Here is an 18,383-nt window from a genome sequence, read left to right on the forward strand (position 1 = left end):
GAGCGGCCGGTCTTTGCCATAGTCAGCAAGGTCACCTGGGAAGTCCGGGGACGCGGTGGTGGGGCTGTTCGCAGTGGGACAGGTCTCTGGCCTTATAGGGCCTTTGCAGGTAGAAGGGCCCGATCCTGGCCCCCCGGCGATTGTACCGTGGGCTCCTGTGAAGTGGGGCAACCGGCCTGGGGCAGCCGCCGGCTCCCACAAGGTACACCGCACGGGGCTGGGGGTGTGCGGCCCTGGCTGGAGGTATTCTGTTACTGGGGGAGCACCGAGGGTGATTGTGGGTGGAGGTCAGAGTACCCACTGCTGCCGCACTGGGATAGGAGCATCCCTGGTGCAGGAGGGTTTGATCGATGCGTGCAACCCTCCCCGGACCACGGCGGGCAGCGCAGAGCATTCTTGTTGCTGAGGAGGTCCCACATAGCCCTTGGAAAGGAAATGACCCAGGTGTGACCTTCCCACCCACGCTCGTTGGCCATTGCTATCTTCTTCACCTGTGATTGCAAAACTGGCTTGGAGGGCAGGAGGCGCTGGAGCAGCCAGAGGCCCCGGAGAGAGGACAAGGGGGGCCCGGCGGATGGCACACCAGCTGTGCCAGGCTTTGGGGGGGTGAACCCATGAGGGCATGGGGTCACTTGTGACCTGACGGTCTGGCTGCCTGAGCCTCAGCCCTGGACGGCGCAGAAAGGCGTGTGAGCCACCCTCAGCGGCTTTGAATCCTGAGGAGAAAGGGGAAGCTGAGGGCAGAGGTTAGGGCAGGTTTTATTATTCTGGGGCTGGGAGAGGAGAAACGGGTCACATCTAACGAACATCTTTCTCCTCTGTCCCTCTGTGTGGCATTAGCTTTGCTCTTGTTGGTGATCTTGAAGTCGGAGAGGGAAGATAACTTTTGTTTCTGAGTCAGTTGAGTGGGGAGAACGGCGGGCCCCGTGGTGTCCTCTGGTGTTGGGACAGATCCTCAGAGGGCCTGGTAGGAGGGTGGGCGTCTCCGAATGACGCAGAATGTAACCAGCACCAGGGCGAGGAGGCTGAGCGCCATCAAGCTGATGATAACGGGCAGCAGGTTGAACTGGTCGCTGGGACAGGAGAAACCTGGCAGAGAGGGAGGGCGGACAGGAATCATGGTGGAGCCCAGGCCCAGGAGGGAGGAGGCCGCGGGGGGCACGCTGGCAAGTGGGAGGCTGGCGCGGGGCTCCCCTAGAAGACTCTGGGCCCTAAACAAAAGGGGAGGAGGCCAGAGTCTTGCAGAGGAAGTGGGCCGGTTGCCTTAGAGCCATGGCAGGCCGGAGAGAGGAAGGGAAGTTCAAGGTGTAGGAAGGAGGGTTTTGGGCCCGGGGCAGGGGGGCTGTCCGAGGGGGAAAGGAGGGATCTTACTTGGCCCAAAGGCCCCCGAGGGAGGCAGCCGAGCAGCCTGCACCTTCAGCCCGAGCAGGTCAAGGCGCAGAGACGGCGCCAGGGCGACGCTCGCGTTTCTGCAGCTGAAGCTCTGGCCCAGGGGCGTTTGGAGAGCTTGAAGGGATGAATTCTGACCGGAGAAGGTCCATTCTGGAAGAGCGAGGAAGGGTCAGGTCTCTGTCCCCGTCCCCGGCTGCTGTCCCTTCAGGAGCCCGGACGTCCAGGGCCCGCGGCGAGGGGGCGGGTTACTCACGCGCTGCCCGTGGGAAGGACACGTTGTACTCCAGAGCCACGGAGCTCAGGTAGACCGCGTCCTGCCACGGGTCCTGGGGAGGTGACCGGGAAGGCTCAGGGCGGCCGGGGACAGCGGCGGCCTCGGACCCGAGTCAGGAGCGCAGCGAGGGCTGGGTGGGAGGAGGGCTCGCGGGGGCAGGGAGGAGGGTGAGGTACCTGGTCGAATCGGAAGCTGAGCTCTCCAGAGGGGAACGAGAGCAGCAGACGGGGGTGGGCACCCTCACAGCGCCCCTGCGGCTTGGTCTTGTTGGGGTTCAGGACCGAGATGCCCCAGGCCTGCGGAAGTTAAGATGAGCGTGCTGTGAGAACATGGTCGCGCCAGCCAAGGCTCCCTGTCCGACTCTGCACGCCCACCCTGCACGTCCCCTTCTGCCCCGCAGCCGGTGGCCTCGCGCCCCTGTCCCTCTGGTCCTCCGCTGTCTCTCTGCATTACCTCTCCTCCGCCCTGGGTTGGGTACACGACTCCGATCTGAATCTGGGCTTGGAGCCGGACGCAGGGTTGGGAGCCATTAGTCCAAGTGTAGTCTCCTATGGCCTTCTGGGGCCCCGGGCTGGGACTGGGCGGCGGGGGCGGCGGGGGCCCTGGGTGGGGGGAGCTGGTGGAGATGTTGGGGCCGGCGGTGGTGCTGTTGCCCGTCGTTGGGTGAACCGTGGTGTTTCCGTGGCTGGGGGTGGTGGGGGGCTTGTGAGTGGCTGTCGTGGGCTTGTGGCTGGTGGCGCCTGTGGTGGTGGTTTTGTGGCTCGTGGTCCCCGGGCTTGCTGTGCTTTCTGTGGCCGTCGGGGTCACCGTGAAGGACGGCAGCAGAGTGGCCGATTTCTTATGAGGACAGTCGTTCGCCGTCCCCTGGGCTTTCAGCAGAGGAAGATCGGTCAGCGGCCCGCGGGCAGGCTCCTCCCGGGGCCCCTCCCCTCGGGCCTCTCCTTACCTGCCAGCAGCCCCAAGGCCCCCAAGAAGAGCGCAGCGAGCCTCATGACAGACGGGCCTCACCCGGGCTGTCCGGGTCGGGTTTGTCTGCACCCGCTGCTTGCTCAACCCTAGCCCTCCGCCTCGGTTGGGAAAAGGAGGAATTAGGAGTTTGACTTCCCGTCACGCCGGGGGTCCGCCCCCAGCCTGACTCAGGCACCTCAGCCCCAGCCACTGATCCCTGAGTCACTGACCTTTGTCATTGAGGGGGTTGCCCTGGTTTCCCAAGTGGGTGCCGCCAGCCTTCAAAAGGTCACGTGTAGATGGGAATCTGGGGGCAGCTGTTCCCCAGGGAACAACGTATCTAAAGTCTGCTGGAGGTCCCACGGGATTATAAAACCAGTGGGGACACATACCCCAATGTTCCCCAGAAATAGGGTATGCAAGCCAAAGGGTTGGGAAAGGGTAATTTTTTTTTTTAAGATTTTGATAGATCACCAAGTGGGAGATCACCAAGTGGGCAGAGAGGGGGAGCCAACCCCCAGCCAAGCAGAGAGCCAGATTCGGGGCCGAAGGCAGAGGCTTAACCCACTGAGCCACCCTGGCACCCTTGGGAAAGGTTTCTATTCTGTCACTTCCTCTTGGCTGAGACACGTGAGGCGCTTATGATTCTGCTGGCGCCTGGCGTCCGGCCCATTGCGGGGCAGCGAGCGTCCCATCCCGCACAATTTGGAAGCGTGGTGACGACTAGCTGGGAGGTGGGGGCCGCAGCCACACGTGCCAGCAGCAGGTGGGAAGGAAGGGGAGGCAAGAAATGAGAAGCCCAAACAGGCAGTTTGCAAGTCATTTTATTCAGAATTTTGTGTTTTGTTTCCTGAATCAATAAATACTATACAAAACAATGTAAAAATGGCTACCATTTTTCCTCCCCTGCTCCCCCCACCTGGGGACAATCCCCTGGGTCATTGAACTCAGGGATTCTCCAGATTTGGTCCAGCAAATGAGGCTGAGTGACACTGTGGCCCCTTGGATCCTCAGAGGCGTTCAGCTGGGGTGGGGGAAAGCCTCTGGGGTTTGGAGGTTGACTAGGTTTCGGACAGATTAGTGTTTTTGGGAGAAGAGACGGCGCCTGGAGCAAGAGCCTGCCCCAAAGAAAAGGGGGTCTAAAATGTTCACGGTTCCTTCTTTTGCCTCAAAAAGTGACATTTATTCAAAGAAAAAAAAAAAAAAGAAAAAAAAATGACAAGATGTCCATCCCTTGGCTCCCTTCCCTCCCCCCTCCTGCTCCTCTTCAGCACCCCAGACTGAAGCCTGGGGGGCCCAGTAGCAGGACAGCCCCTCAGATGAGGTCAGCGACATTGAGGGGCATCTCCTCGATGGAGGTGTTGTAGAAGGTCTCGATGTCCCGGAGAGTCCTCTTGTCCTCCTCCGTCACCATGTTAATAGCCACACCCTTCCGGCCAAATCGACCCCCGCGACCGATTCTGGTGGCAAAGGTAGAAAACCGGAACATCTCAGCGGGAGGGATGATAGGGGAAAGGGAGGAGAAAAGAACTTTAGCTCAGGGCAAGCTGTGGGAACATTCCAGATCTAGCTTACCTGTGGATATAGTTTTCCCTGTTAGTGGGAAGGTCATAGTTGATGACTAAGGAAACCTGTTGCACATCGATGCCTCTGGCCTAGGTCAGGGGAGAAGACTTGTCAGCAAGAGCGCAAAGAAGGGACACCATCGAGCCAGAGGGGCGGGAGTGAGTGTAGGCAGCCGAAGGCAGACAAAGGAACAGACGTGCCCTGTCCTGGAGCAGCCTCAGGCGTGCCAGATCGTCTTCCAAGTTGCTACTTTCCGGAAGAGGGGCACGAGCGGGCCCCCTGGAGAGGGAATCAGCTTGGACTTTCCTGTCTTCCTCCCCGCCCAGCGACCGCCCCCACTCACCAGCAGGTCGGTGGTGATCAGAACTCTGCTGGAGCCCGAGCGGAACTCCCTCATGATAACGTCTCGTTCCTTTTGGTCCATGTCTCCGTGCTAGAGCGGAACAGAGGGGAGGACGTGTCACGGGCCGCGGGCGCAGGGGCGCAGCTAGCTGTAAGGCACGGACACGCCAGGGCCACGCACCATGGCGGACACCGTGAAGTCCCGGGCGTGCATCTTCTCAGTGAGCCAGTCCACCTTCCTCCGGGTGTTGATGAATATGACCGCCTGCGTGATGGTCAGGGTCTCGTACAAGTCGCACAGCGTGTCCAGCTTCCACTCCTGGGAGGGGGAGGGGAGACCAGTCAGGGGCTATACCCAACCGCACGCCCGCCGGCCCGCCCCCTGCCCCGGGCCCCACCTCTCGCTCCACGTTGATGTAGAACTGGCGGATGCCCTCCAAGGTCAGCTCCTCCTTCTTGACCAGGATCCGGATGGGGTCCCTCATGAACTTCTTGGTCACCTCGAGCACATCGGAAGGCATTGTGGCGGACAGCAAAACCACCTGCAAAGGAAGCCGGTGCCCAAGAAGGCTCAAGGGGAGACCCCAGCGTTCTCAATGGCACCTCTGGCGTCACACCAAGCACATGTCGCGCAAAGGCTGCGGCGGGAGCTCGGAAAGCTGCCGCTCACCTGGGTGTTGCTGTTGAGCTTCTGGAATATGTCATAGATCTGGTCCTTGAAGCCGCGGCTCAGCATCTCATCGGCTTCATCTAGCACGAACATCTTGATGTACTTGGGAGCTACCGAGAAAGACACCAGCAGACCAGAATGAGAGGATGACAGAAAACTTCACGCTTTCCCGATGAGCAACAGAAAAGGGAAAAGAGCTCTGCTCTCAGGAGATGAAGGTTGATCCTCCGCCCGCGACCCACTCAGCCAGCCGGCAGCCCCGGGAAGCAGAACACTCCCCCAGGCTCAGGACGGGAAGCGGGCTCAGATGACACGCATGGGCTCATCACAGAGCAGCGCAGCCCGGCGCAGGGGGGACGGGGAGGGGGACGGGACTCACACAGGTATCTGCGGTTCAGCATGTCGAACACCCGGCCTGGGGTGCCCACGATGATGTGCGGTGCCTCCATCTGCAGCTTCTGCACCTCGGCACGCACGTTGGTCCCCCCGATGCAGGCGTGGCAGGAGGCGCCCATGTAGTCTCCCAGCGCCATGACTACCTTCTGTATCTAGACCCGGAGACAAGCGCCCCTACGTGAGCTGCGCCAGAGCCAGGCCCCATTGAAGACGGTTGGGACGTAACGCTTGCTCTCCAACCCGGACGGGGCACCATTACACTCACTGCTCAGACCAGGAATGGGCAGACGCTTCGTTTAAGATCACGCTGCCCATAAGCAGCAGACTCAGGGTCTGAGCTGTGTCTGGCTCCTACAAACCCAAGGGTTCACCAGTAACCCCCTTCCTAGGCCACCAGCAACCCATTTCGTCGGGCCTTGTAGCCACCAGTCTTAGGAACAGAAGGCCATCCACCTGCGTCCTAGCGAATGCCGGCCACATGACCTGTGCTGGAGACATGTGTAGTCTCTAGAAAAGCATCCTCTGCACACACAGGAAGACCTTTCTAAAGGTCTTCTAGAACTCTCCCTAGCTTGCAGTACCTTTGATTCCAGTCAGCGTAGAATCACCCTGACTTCTCCACGCAACTGTCCTACTGAAGAGATCACCGCTTCTAACTCACTCTCCTCCATGAGTTGGGAAAACAGTCTACCGTGAGGGTTTTATGTGCCCCAGGCATGAAACAGCTCTGGCCACCAACACAGGCATCAAGCTAGGATAAACAAAGGGCTGTGCGTCCGCTCTGCCCTCAGCTGATAGGAGCGCACCACCACTGCCGAGGTGTCTCTCTACCCACCTGCCCATCGCCAGGGGCTCTGTTCACCAAACAGCCACCAAACCTGCCCGGCCAGCCAGGCTCCACCTCGCAACCTTTTCGTTTGACTCAGGAAATGGGTGGAGAAAATAATGCTTATTGTGTTTGGGCAAGAGAGAGCTTATAATTAACCCCGAGAGCCTCCAGATATCCCGAAGCCCTTGGCTTATTTCCTCACCTCACGCGCTGGCCCCTTTAGCCGTCCCCCCAGCCCGTGCTTCATTCTGATGAGCGGGGATCCGCGGGGAACACACCTCTCCCTGCCTCCTGAGGACCGGCCGGGAAGGGACTTGCTCACCTGTTGAGCCAGCTCTCTAGTGGGCGCCAGGACCAAGGCCTGTGTAGCCTTAAGATCTAGTTCGATCTGTTGCAGGATCGATATGGCGAAAGTGGCTGTTTTCCCAGTCCCAGATTGGGCTTGAGCGATCACATCGTAACCTAAACAGAGCAGCAGGAATCGGACGTGAGCGCGGTACCTCTCGCGATCAGACCTTGCAGGGCTCTGCTCCATCAGCGAGCACCCAGCAGGCTGCGGGGCGAGCATCAAGTGCTTCAGACTCCACCCGCGCTGTGCAGCGCCCACGCGGAACAGCGTGAACTAGACCAGATCGCTAGCTCCCTCAGTACCGCACCGAGCTGGCCTAGAAACACAGATACGAGCTGCTTTAAACCCCTTACTGAGATCACACCAGCAATGCGTGTGTCCAGGGCATGAACCAGACACGGGCACAGACCGAAAGCCGAGCTGGGATAAACAAGGAGTTGCTCTGTCCCTGACTGATATGAGACGAGCACCACCAACCAGGTGCCGCTCTACCCAGGTCAGGGACAGTCCAGAACCTGTGCTGGGGCCGAGCGTCCTCACCCTTGATACAAGGAAGAATGGCTCGCTGCTGGATGGCAGAAGGCTTCTCAAAACCATAGGCGTAGATGCCACGGAGAAGTGACTCGGAAAGGTTCATGTCGTCAAAGCTGTCAACGATCTCATTCCAGTTGCTCTGTGGGACAGAGTTTCCAATGGCAGGACAGACCACGCTCTGCTCCAGCGCGGAGGAGCAATCTTCGTTCTCACTGAGAGCATCATAGCCCCCACCTCTCCTCCCACCAGGGAGGCCAGGTGGGTCCCGGACACAAGGTCCGGGAAATCCCCATAAAGTGCCAGTCCCCTTGTAAACCAGAGAGCAGACCGTGCAGAAGACCAGACTCAGGCCGAACGAACTGCTGTACGCGCTCCGGGACGCAGATACTTGGAACGAATCCCCAGAAAGGAGTCAGGACTGGGGCGGGGGCGGGGCAGGTCTACTCGGGATGGGGACAACCGCGCTCCGGAGCCTAAGGGACACCGGTGGAGATCATCTTTCCCAGAAACAGGGACAGGGGCGCAGAGGTCCCAAGCTCACCTCGATGACGCCTTCGGGCTCCATCCCATCGGGGCCATTGTCTCTGGATCTGTTGGCGGAAAGCAGAAGCCCACTGAGACGCTGAGAAACCCTCCCCGCGGCCGGCTGGCCCGCACCACGCCGTCGGCCTCCATTCCCACGCCGACCCCGCCAGCTCCCCGGGGACACAGCCCTTCCTCCACCGAGTCAGAACGCCGTCGCGCTCCCGGGGCCCGGAGGGGGGTCCGCGCTCCGGGAGCCCACGTGTCCCGGGCCGGGTCGCTCCGACCCCGAGCGCGTGCGCCTCCCCCCCGGCGGCCCCGGCGCGCCGGAAGTCCCGCCCCTCACCTCCCGGCTGCGAGGGGAGGACATCCCCTTCCCCCCACGTCACTCCGCCCGCGCCCTCCCCCACCCCCTCCAGCCCGGCTCCCCCCCTCGCGGTGCCCGGATGTGGGAGGCCGCGGGCGGTGGCGGCCTCGCGCACAATGAGCCCCAGCCGAGCTAGCGAAGGGGGAGATTGCACAACACTCAGCAGCCAAGCGGGCTGGGGGAGGGGAGCCCCACGGGCCGCCATGTGCTCGCTCCCTCGACCACCCGGCGGCGTCTCCCCCCGCCACGAACAATCCACAGCCCGCCCGCCCCCGTCGCGAAATGGCGTCGCCCTCCCATACCTCAGGCCGCTCACCCCCGAAGGAAAGTGGACCTGCCCATCCGCAGTTTGCCAATTGCCCGGCTTGTGCGGCAAAATGGACCCGCCCGCCCGGCGCCGGGTAGGCTCCCGGTGCCTCACGCGGCCGCTCCTCGGGGTCAGGCTCGGTCCTGGCCGTCAAGAAAACCAGCACACTGAACGGCCGGCTTCCTCCGCCCCGCCCCGGCTCTCCGCGCGATCGAGCGCCCGGCTCGGAGCACCCGGGCGCCCCCCGCTCCAGCGAGTGGTCCCATCGGAGCCCCCCGGAACCCCGAGCGCGCGAGCCCTCCCTCCGCCGGAGAGGCGCCCGGACCCGCTGGCCCGGACCACGCGCGCTGGCGGCCGCCGTCGCTGCCGCCGTCCCCCACTCCGGGTCGCGACCCCGCCTGGCGCTCGGGCGCCGGAGCCTCGCGCGCTGAGTCGGGGGGATGGGGTGGGGGGAGCGGCCTCCCGGCGGGCCTCGCACACCGGGACGTCCCGGCTCGCCGGCCAGGCCCCGGCCCTGCCCCCTCGACCCCCGGGACCGGGCCTCCCGGCTTGGCTGTCCCGCATAACCTCGGGGCGGGGCGGGGGGAGGAGGCCCGGGGCGGTGGGACTCGGCTGCCCCCCACCCCCACCCCGCGGGGCCCTCGGAAGGAAGCGGCAGGGCAAGCAGCCTCAACCTTTTGCAAAAGAGTTTCTTACCGGGAATCCTGACTCGCAGACATGATCCTTAGAAACTAGGGCGGAGTGCCCGCCTATCGACAACTTATAGAGCGCCCGACCCCGCCCCAGCCATCGCATTGGCTTGGCCGCCTCGGCCCCGCCTGCCGGCGCTCCGCGACTCGGCGTGACGTTAGTTCGCAGGCTCTCCGGCACGCCGCCACCATTGGACAACCTGAACGCCTATCCAGGCGAGGCCCCGCCCCGCAGCCCCATTGGCTGTGGGGCCCGCCTTTCTCGCCGGTGCGGAAGTGACATACAAGAGTCAGGCCTCGAGGCCTGGCAGCCATCTTGGGGCCCAGCGCCCCTACACGTGCGGAGGCGAGAGCTCCCAGGTCATGTGGCCTGGCCGGCCCTATCGCGCGCGAGGGGCGAGGCTTCGGCCTCCAGGGACTTCCGGGCTCGCGAGACCGCCGCTTCCCTTCGCCTCCGCTGCGGGTGAGCGCCGGACCCACGGTTTAGTTTGTCGTCTCTTGACGCGAAGGTAGCCCGGACCCCGCCCCGAGCCGCTGCGAGTGTGCGGGAGACGGTGGAAACCGGAGGCGCGCTGCCAGCCCCGGGCGGGGAGGAGGAGCCCCCGCGCGTCTGGGGGTGCCGCCGCGAAGCTCCCCCATCCCTGAGCGCGCGCGCGGGCCCCTGCAGCCCCAGCCTCCCTGCCGGGGGGGGGGGGGGCTTCGTCTCTGCCCGAGCCCACGACGGAAGGCAGGCCCGCGGGGTCTCAGCACCCCCGAGCGGTGGCTAACAGAGCCTCCAGAAGGAAGACCAGCACGACGCATCTCCAAAGGATCCTTTATTGAGCAGAGCAGGACCGTGGCGTTTATATAGACGTATAAAACAAAGTTTGAAGATCTGGCAGGCACACTCCCTTTGCCCGCCCACCACCCCAGCACAGATTTTCCTGCCCCCGCCCCTGCACAGGGAAGGGGGATGACCGCCCCACCCAGGCCACAAGGCCCAACTCCTCCCTGGCAGAGGGAGAAGAGGCTGTTCCATGGCCACCCCCCCGCGAAACATCAGAAATCAACAAGTATTCTCTCAAAGAAAAAAAAAATACAGAAGTCAATTAAAACATTTAAATATGAAAAACCATAGGGAACTGGGAGGGGGAGAGGCAAGAGAGGAACTGGAGTTCCTCGGGAAGGAAGGGTCCCCCAAGTCCCCATGCCCATTGACCAATGGGCTTGAGGCCTGGGATCTGAGGCTCACACAGTGAGTTTGCAGTGACACAGCTCCTTGTAGATCTGCCGGCGGAGTTTGGGCATGTCCTGCTGGGTGAAGCTGAAGGGCTGAGACAGGGCCAGGTGCTTGCAGTACTGGGTGTTAACAAAGCAGGCCGTGAGAACCCCCCCGCGGGGCAGCCCCCCAAGCCAGGACCTGGGCTCCGTGCTTCCTGGAGCCAGATCCAGCTCACTGGGCCTATCCAAGAACTTCCACGTTTCACAGACAAGAGGAGCCTGACTCTAAACCTGTTCGAGCATTGGAAGCTGGGAGACCTACGTGAGAGCCAGAGAGCAAGGACCAAGGGACCCAGTCCCAATGTGGGATGGGGAAGCCACGAGAAGAGCAACGACGTGCGCATCTCTGCATTCTAACACACAAGGTCAGTCCCTGCTCGTCCAGTGCCTGTGAGCCAGATCGCGGGGCCAGAGGGCCTCCCCACCTCCTTCCCCAACTGTCAGCCCAGCTGCTGTCTACTTACCTGTAACACAAAGGCACCACAGTCACTGTCATTATTCTGCCTGGCCACATTCTAGAAAATAAAAAGAAGGCTCCCAGGCATGTGGCTTCAACTCTGTTTCCTATCACACCTCTCTCATGACCCCGTACCACGCGCCCCCCAGACACTTACCATTTTGAAATAACCTTTCCAGCCCTGGTGGAAATCCAGCCGGTCTTTCTTCACTGCCTCTGCCTGTAGGTACTTGGCAATATGCTGCAGAGACAGAAAAAAGGAGGAAGCGATGCCCTATGTTTCCCGACTGAACCCAGAGTATGGCAATCCCAGGCCCCAAGGCCGCCCTTCTGCCCAGAATGCCTTGCCACTGGCTCTCCTCCCCACGTCCTTCCCATCTGTCCCCTTCCTCTCAGACCTTAGGGCAGCGGCGGTTTAGGGTGCGCTGCGAGTCGAAATAGGTGATGGTGCGCCGCCTCACGTCAACAGAGATGAGGGACCAGTGCACCTCCAGGTGGATGGGGATTAGCAGGAGCTCCTTATTGAAGATGTCCACCTAAGGGGGGCAGTGCCAGAGGTCAGGTCAGACAGCACGGGAGGAGTGGAGGCGCACGCAAGCAGCCAAGTGGCCGAGCACACAATGTCCAGCGGCTCCACTGTACGGCAGGGCTCAGCGTACGTGGACTCCGGCGGGAGAAGGCAGGTCAAAGGTCCTATCAGGGACCACACCGGAGAGCCCAGGATGGCCAGGTACTTTCCACACATTAAAGGTAGCAGGGTTGGGGCGCCTGGGTGGCTCAGTGGGTGAAGCCTCTGCCTTCGGCTCAGGTCGTGATCTCAGGGTCCTGGAATCGAGCCCCGCATCGGGCTCTCTGCTGGGTGGGGAGCCTGCTTCCTCCTCTCTCTCTGCCTGCCTTTCTGCCTACTTGTGATCTCTCTGTCAAATAAAATCTTTAAAGGTACCAGGGCTGAGCAGCTATGAACCCAGGCTCAGGATTCTGGAGCCGGACGCCAGGGCTCACACCCAGCTCCTCCATTCACTAGCTTGTGACCATGGGCAAGCTACGCAGTTAACTCACTATAACTCGGTTCTCTACAGCGTAAGAGGCTAAAAATAACGGCACGCACCTCCTCTGTGCCCCATGAGGGTTCAATCAGTTAACACCCACAATACGCTAACAACTGCAGGCTTCCCAGCGGAGGGTCGGCCCGTTAACACACAATCCTACGCGGGAGTTGTTAACAATCAGCCGAAGAACGAGATAACTGCACCTCAGCAGAGGAAGGCAACTTGCTGAAGGTCACGGGAAAAAGGACACAGGTGGGATTCAACACAAGAATGCAGAAGGCCGGGCGCCTGGGTGGCTCAGTGGGTTAAGCCGCTGCCTTCAGCTCAGGTCATGATCTCAGGGTCCTGGGATCGAGTCCCACATCGGGCTCTCTGCTCAGCAGAGAGCCTGTTTCCCTTCCTCTCTCTCTGCCTGCCTCTCTTGTGATTTCCTCTGTCAAATAAATAAATAAAATCTTAAAAAAAAAAAAAAGAATGCAGACGGCCAAGTTCTTCATGCTGGGCATCACCCCGCCTCTACTGGGAGAAGCAGGCTGCCGGCTCATGGAGTTGAAAGCCCCTGAACCTGGGGGCTGAAGAATGCTGGAGCCGGTGGGTACTCCCAGCTCCCTGTAGAGACTTCCTGGCCTTTGACCGAAGGGCAGGGAAACTAACTAGAGGGGAGAAAGGAACTCTTTCCCCCCTCACCAAATGCGCTCCCTCCTAATTCTTCTCCCCAGCAACTTCTACTACCAACCCAGGCCTCCCCGATTTCCTGGCTTTTCTTCATTCCCATGCCCAACCCGTCAGGAAGGACTACCAGCTCTAACTGCAAACCCCGTCCGTCCTAGAGAAACCTATTTCTGCCCTTGGCGCTCTGGCCCACGTTTCCCATCTGGACTTCCGTACTCCCCTCCTAGTCTGGCCGCTTCTCTTGTCCCGCTTCCAATCTTCTTGAAACGGGAGTTCAAAACGTGAGGGATTTCCGGGCCTCCTTAAATTTTTTCAGTGGCTTCTCGAGGCACATAAAGATCTGCTTCCCCATCCTGACCGATTATCTTCCCCTATTCCCTCCGCTCACTGTGCTCCAACCACACAGGACACCTCTGGTGCCTCGAATGCCCCTTCTCGCCCTCAGTCCCGTGTATGTGCTGCTCCCCCTGCCTAGACCGCTCTCCCCCAGATCTGCACACAGCGGCGTTCTCATCACCCGAGTCTCAGCAAAGAGGCCTTCCCAGACCCCCCATGCTACTGTGTTACTCTTGTCCGTTAATCACAGCACCGAGCACCCAGCACCAGCTGAAATTTTACCTACTTATTTACTCTTACTCCATAAAGGCAAGAAATTGTCCTTATTTAATACTGAATCCTTGTGCCTTCATCGGTACTCTCCCCCACCCCCCCCACCCCCGACAAGACTGTTTGTATTCAAAAGACTGAGTGAACAGGCTTGAGGAAGGGGTCCTAGAAAACAGAACCCTGTTTCTCTCTAGGCAAGGCTTTACACACGTCGGTGTGAACTGGTAACTCACGTTTTTGGTCCACCTTTTCACTCCATCGTAACCCTTGGTACGGAGCTTATCATAGAAGAAACTGTTGAAGAAATGGACCTGTGCCAGGGATACAAGAGCGCGGCTGGAGCTGAAAGAGCTCGGGCCCTCCTGCCCGGTCTCCTCTGCCCGCGCAGCTCCATTTCATGAAGGCTCCAAGGGCCAGTTTCAACCACCTCCACTCCCCTCCACTCGGCGTCAAAAACCAAGTCCTTTTCAGCCTTATCTTAGCGTTTAGCCCCAGGGAAAAACCACCTCCCGCTGGGGAGAAGAATAGGCAAGTTCAGGATCAAGGTTAAAGATTTGAGGGGCACCAGGATGGCGCAGTTGCTTAAGCTTCCAACTCTCTGTTTCAGCTTGGGCGTGACCTGGGGGGGGGGGGTCAAGAGAGCGAGCCCCTTGCTGGGTTCCACGAGCAGCACGGATTCCGCTTGAGAGTCTCTCCCCCTCCCCCACCACCCCTCTCTCTCTCTCTCTCTCTCTCTCTCTCAAATCTTAAAAAAAAAAAAAAAAGAAAATTACAGATTTGAATTTAACACACTGCCTTCTACCACCTCTCCCCAAAAACAAAGATCGTCTTTATGGGTAAAGCAGTAAAAGGGGCTGAAAAGGCTGTTTAGAACCGCAGCCGTTCTTCTGGGGCAGGTGAGGCCTACCTTCTCCGGGACCGTGTCCATGACCAGGTCTCCGTACATGTTCATCACCTGGGGAGAAGACGGGAGGCAGCATGCCATGCAGGGGGCAGCATGGGTACAGGGCTCCCCCCAGAGGGCCTCAGACACCCTCATGTAAGGGTCCCTTACTCTGCACTAAATCCCCCTTGGGGCCCGTGTTCCCGCGGCTCCTCACCTGGTCGTTGAGCCAGTTCTGTCCATATAAGGTGCCCAGGTCATCCATGGTCAGCACGTGCCGCTTGTAGGCCACCCGGAAGCCCCTCACCATGGCATTGCCTGGCATCCGCTGGTACGACTGGATCAGCTGCAGCACCAGGCCCTTCCTAAGGCGGTTGAGAGTGGAGTCACACAAGAGACAGGGTGCTGGGGCAAACGGAAGTCCTTTCTACTGCCCAGAGCAACAACCTACACTAATCCCTTCTGCGTAGCCCAGCCGGTTGAGCGTCTTACTCTCGATCTCAGCTCAGACCTTGTTCTTGGGGTCCCGAGTTCAAGTCCCGCACCGGGCTCCACACTGAGCACGGAGCCTACTTCAAACGAACAAAAACTAAACCTTTTCTTGGGTCCTGTGTCCTTTTGAGGACCTGCTAAAGGCCCAGTCTGCAGAAAGAGGCACAGGAATGTCAGGTGTACGCAGTATTTGGGGGCTCAGGTAAAGACCCGCCCCAACGCAGTCAGCTTACAGGGGCTTGGTAGGTACTCTGCCCTCAGATTCCCCTCCTCCTCCCAAGCACATCCCTATGGGAGAAAAGGCGGCAGCATTCTCTCCTACCCTCAGGTCCCAGCCCCCCGCCTCTGAAAGCACCGCTTTTCTGCCTCACCTGGAAGGTGTAGAGAACTCCTGCTGGAAAATGTCCTCTAATTTCTCCACTACCTCGTCCGTGCTGAGGGGGATGAGGCTGCCGTAAGTTTGAAGGAATTCATCCAAGATGCCTGAGCGGAGGGAAGGAGGAGAGGGTGAGGCCTCTGATTTAGGAGCTGGCTGGGAGAAAGAGACTGGGCCCTCTAGGGTCCCTTACTCTGCACGCAGGTGACATGCTCCTCCCGCAGGGGGCTGTGCTGGCCGGCTTTCTCCCCAGGCCGCTCTGCCTCTTCTGCTGCGCCCAGATCTGAGCCCTGAAACAGCTCCTGGGCCACATGGTCCCCGATGCTGCACACATTGCTGATGAGGATGCTGGCATCAGGGGGTGCCAGACCCCGCTCCCCTTCTGGCCCGGGGGGTCCCCCAAAGCCGTTGGGAAGAGTACAGGAGAGGAGGCCTGCAGGACAGGGGAAACAGGGTGGGGATGAGAAGGTTGCCTGGATCAAAGAACAGCGGGGTAAGGTCAAATGATGCACCAGGCGTCAGACAAAGATGAACCGAAACGGGACCGACGAATACAAACGCTAAGGAATGGAATCTCAAGCATGAAAGGAGCACGTCTGAGGCTGTAAAGGAACAGAAAAGAAGACGTGCTACTCTGCTACTCGCAGGGCAGAAGCAAGATGCGACTACGATTCAGCGAGATCTAACCTTTGGAGATATCTACCACCGCTGCAGACCTGGTGCCTAGTAGGACGCCCTGCACACATTCGATAAACATCCAGTGACTCATAAACACGGCCGGAAATTGTCTGGTTGAGAGTCCCGTCCCCGAGAGAAACATTCTGAGTGTGTGTGCGCCACACTACACTACAGGTGGCACGGCCCACTACTCAGAGAAATCCCATGCCGCCGCCGGGAGGGTGGCGCCCTTTGCAAACGGACACGCCCCTTTATTCTGGAAGGGCAACTGAAGAGGGATTTCAAGCATGTAAGGCTGTCTTGACTTCTGTGAACCGCACGTCCTCCCTTTCTCATCTCTACACAGAACACCCACTCGGGGACTCTCTATCCCAGGCTTGACTATCTCCCCAGACTTAGTTCCCACTCAGAGTGGAGCTTCAGACATTTCCCAGCTCTCCTGGACCCCCCTCGCTCTGCCGTCCCACTAGCTTTAAGCCCACGTGTCGCCACCGCCAGAGGCTCCGTTTCCTCCCCAGCCCCTCCCTCCACCCACTCCCACCTTACCAGAGTCAGGGTCCAGAGGGGACTTTGGAGTCCACCTTAATCCATCTTCCTCCACTGGGGGCCCAGAGGACATCGGTGGAGACCCTCTCACCCCATCCTCAGCCATGAGAGCACCTAGCAGACCCAGCCGGGGTGGAGGCGGCCCCCGCGGGGAGTCAAAACGACAGCAGGGGGATGGCACCTGCGGTGTCGCACCCCCTTCCTGGGGTGAAAGATGGTTCTTGGGGTGTGCGAGGCTCCGCCGCCGGCCCCGGTGGCGCCGCCAAAACTTCCAGTGGAATGTCAGCGAGGGGCTTTTCGAGTACAGCAGCATCCGGAAGGCTCTCATGGCTCGGCGGCGGCGCTGGGAGCAGGTTTTTCGATGAGTAGGGCGGGGAGGGCGAGGCCGCTGGGAAGCTCCCAGCTGACCCCATCTGGGGGGCAGCCTCCAAGCTGCCACTTCCTCTTCCTCATCTTCATCCTCATCCTCCTCCTCTTCTTCCTCCTCTTCACTAGCTGAGGCATCAAAAGAAGGCCGAGGGACAGGGAGGCGTCTGGCTGGCGCTGTGGTCCCTGACCCAGGATCTGGCCCAAACCCTCCACCTGATTTGAGTCGGGGTTTGGGGGGTGGGGGCCAACGAACACGCTCCCGCCTGGGACTTGAGTAAGCTGGGGCTATGCCAGGTCCAGGAGGCTCAGGCCCCCAAGACCCGGTCCCTTGTATAGTCTCTTTCATCTTCCAGTAGCCCTGTAAAACAATGGTCAGAGTGTCAGGATCCAAATACCCTGAACCCGAAGATCTCGCCTCTCTTCCTCAGCGCGCCATCACTGGAATCAGATGTGAACAATCAGAGAGGAAAAAACCGCAAAACTCCTACAGACCGCCGACCTGTTCGGTTAACACGGTCCACAAGGGGCCCGTTAGAGTCCGTGTCATCATCCGTCCCCCAGCCAGACAGAGGCAAGGGAGACTGTGGCTAAGCAGCAAGCCTCCAGAATCTTATTTCTGAGATCCCCAGCTTAAACCCAGTATTTCCAGGCTCCACTTCTCTACCTAAGACCACCAAGAGTTTCCTAGCTGAGCGCCTAAGGAGGGGCATGGCTCAGCCCGAGAACCTTGACGTGATACAGAGACAACCGAGGAGGACACAACTTCCACAAGGAAACCGTGGTCTGGAGTGGGAACAGAGTTCTCTACGACCTCGGAATGAATGGGGGGCTGGGGCGGGGAGAGGATGGGCATGCTCAGGTCGAATCAGGAGGTCTCAGGAGGGAATGGGGATCCCAGGGCTATGGATCAAAGAGTAAAATCTAAAGAAAACGGAAGAATGTTCAAGGAAACTGAAAGAGAACCCAGTCGGTGCTTCGGCGGCCGGATTAGGGCGCTGGGACAGAACTGAGCCGCGTGAGCCTTGGCTGGCCCAGCCCCCTCTCCGGCTCCGTTCCCGGGGGCCAGAATGCGTCCCACGCCGGTTTGGTCCTCCAGGCTCAGGACAGTTCGGCGCCCGAGGGCCTTAAGAAGCCCCTTCGAGGACCTCCTGGGCCCCCATTAGGTGGGAATGAGGTCCCGAATTGGGAGAGGCCGCGGCAGAGCTGGGGGAAGGGTAGGGGGCGTCCTCACCGGGAGCGGGGAAGCCGGGCGGACGGGCCCGAGGGCGGGCGTCTCCGGCCTCAAGCTTCCCGGCTCATCTCTTCGGCGACGGTGGCGGCCCCGCCACTCCTGCTGTCTTCAGGCGCAGCCCTCTCAATTCAGGATTCCAACGGTCCTGGGCCGCGCGCTGCGCCGCCGAGCCGCCCCGCCGCGGCCGCCTCCTGCTCTGCTTCTGCCTCCACCTCCACCGCCTCCCCCTCCTCCTCCTCCTCCTCCTCCTTCTCCTCCTTCCCCTCCCGCGAGCCCCAGGCCCACCGGCGCTGGCGGCGCACGATTTGTGCGTCACACCCGGCGAACAGCGCCGGCGCGGCCAGCACGCGCCTAGTCCCGCCTACCCGAGAGCGTGGACGCCACGGAACCGGCCCCGCCCCCGGAGCCCCGTGCGGCGCTACGCCTGCGCACGCCCGCTGCTCCTGGCCGCGCGCGGCGAGCGCACTTCTCTCGCGTCTGCGCCTGCGTGTCCCCCAGTCCCCTGCCCCATCGCCGCTGCGTGTCCCGCGGCGGAGCGCCTGCGGGCTCGAACCCCGGGGTGGCGGACCCTGGATCCCA

The 18,383-nt window shown here is 60.6% G+C and overlaps 3 protein-coding genes, 1 long non-coding RNA gene and 4 other non-coding genes across 8 annotated transcripts; 1 reads left to right on the forward strand and 7 right to left on the reverse strand.

Moving 5' to 3' along the window:
* Positions 1 to 740: 740 nt before the first annotated feature.
* CD68 (CD68 molecule) lies at positions 741 to 2,823 on the reverse strand. The gene is made up of 6 exons (XM_045985875.1): positions 2,613 to 2,823; positions 2,120 to 2,535; positions 1,843 to 1,962; positions 1,646 to 1,718; positions 1,372 to 1,542; positions 741 to 1,089 (listed from the first exon to the last, which is right to left on the reverse strand). Exons 1-6 carry the CDS (start codon positions 2,656 to 2,658, stop codon positions 956 to 958), a joined length of 960 nt encoding a protein of 319 aa, XP_045841831.1. The 5' UTR covers positions 2,659 to 2,823; the 3' UTR covers positions 741 to 955.
* Positions 2,824 to 3,420: 597 nt separating this feature from the next.
* On the reverse strand, positions 3,421 to 9,278 carry EIF4A1 (eukaryotic translation initiation factor 4A1). Its single transcript, XM_045985874.1, has 11 exons — positions 9,193 to 9,278; positions 7,842 to 7,890; positions 7,307 to 7,439; positions 6,740 to 6,879; positions 5,572 to 5,740; positions 5,193 to 5,302; positions 4,921 to 5,064; positions 4,704 to 4,841; positions 4,524 to 4,613; positions 4,190 to 4,269; positions 3,421 to 4,074 (listed from the first exon to the last, which is right to left on the reverse strand). Exons 1-11 carry the CDS (start codon positions 9,213 to 9,215, stop codon positions 3,930 to 3,932), a joined length of 1,221 nt encoding a protein of 406 aa, XP_045841830.1. The 5' UTR covers positions 9,216 to 9,278; the 3' UTR covers positions 3,421 to 3,929.
* LOC123930355 lies at positions 4,341 to 4,482 on the reverse strand. Its single transcript, XR_006816068.1, has one exon. It is a non-coding gene; the product is annotated as a small nucleolar RNA SNORA67 (small nucleolar RNA).
* On the reverse strand, positions 5,394 to 5,526 carry LOC123930382. The gene has a single exon (XR_006816093.1). It is a non-coding gene; the product is annotated as a small nucleolar RNA SNORD10 (small nucleolar RNA).
* LOC123930374 lies at positions 6,290 to 6,428 on the reverse strand. Its single transcript, XR_006816085.1, has one exon. It is a non-coding gene; the product is annotated as a small nucleolar RNA SNORA48 (small nucleolar RNA).
* LOC123930373 lies at positions 7,138 to 7,272 on the reverse strand. Its single transcript, XR_006816084.1, has one exon. It is a non-coding gene; the product is annotated as a small nucleolar RNA SNORA48 (small nucleolar RNA).
* A 709-nt stretch (positions 9,279 to 9,987) lies between the features above and the next one.
* SENP3 (SUMO specific peptidase 3) lies at positions 9,988 to 17,942 on the reverse strand. The gene is made up of 11 exons (XM_045984640.1): positions 17,805 to 17,942; positions 16,205 to 16,931; positions 15,174 to 15,413; positions 14,976 to 15,087; positions 14,330 to 14,477; positions 14,137 to 14,184; positions 13,463 to 13,540; positions 11,301 to 11,438; positions 11,060 to 11,143; positions 10,910 to 10,960; positions 9,988 to 10,523 (listed from the first exon to the last, which is right to left on the reverse strand). The coding sequence occupies exons 2-11, from the start codon at positions 16,917 to 16,919 to the stop codon at positions 10,413 to 10,415; spliced, it is 1,725 nt and encodes a 574-aa protein (XP_045840596.1). The 5' UTR covers positions 16,920 to 16,931; positions 17,805 to 17,942; the 3' UTR covers positions 9,988 to 10,412.
* On the forward strand, positions 10,530 to 12,343 carry LOC123929222. The gene is made up of 3 exons (XR_006815901.1): positions 10,530 to 10,810; positions 11,550 to 11,632; positions 12,071 to 12,343. It is a non-coding gene; the product is annotated as an uncharacterized LOC123929222 (long non-coding RNA).
* Positions 17,943 to 18,383: the final 441 nt, after the last annotated feature.

The sequence above is a fragment of the Meles meles genome, chromosome 18 (assembly GCF_922984935.1).
Source record: "Meles meles chromosome 18, mMelMel3.1 paternal haplotype, whole genome shotgun sequence".
Classification (NCBI taxonomy): Eukaryota; Metazoa; Chordata; class Mammalia; order Carnivora; family Mustelidae; genus Meles; species Meles meles.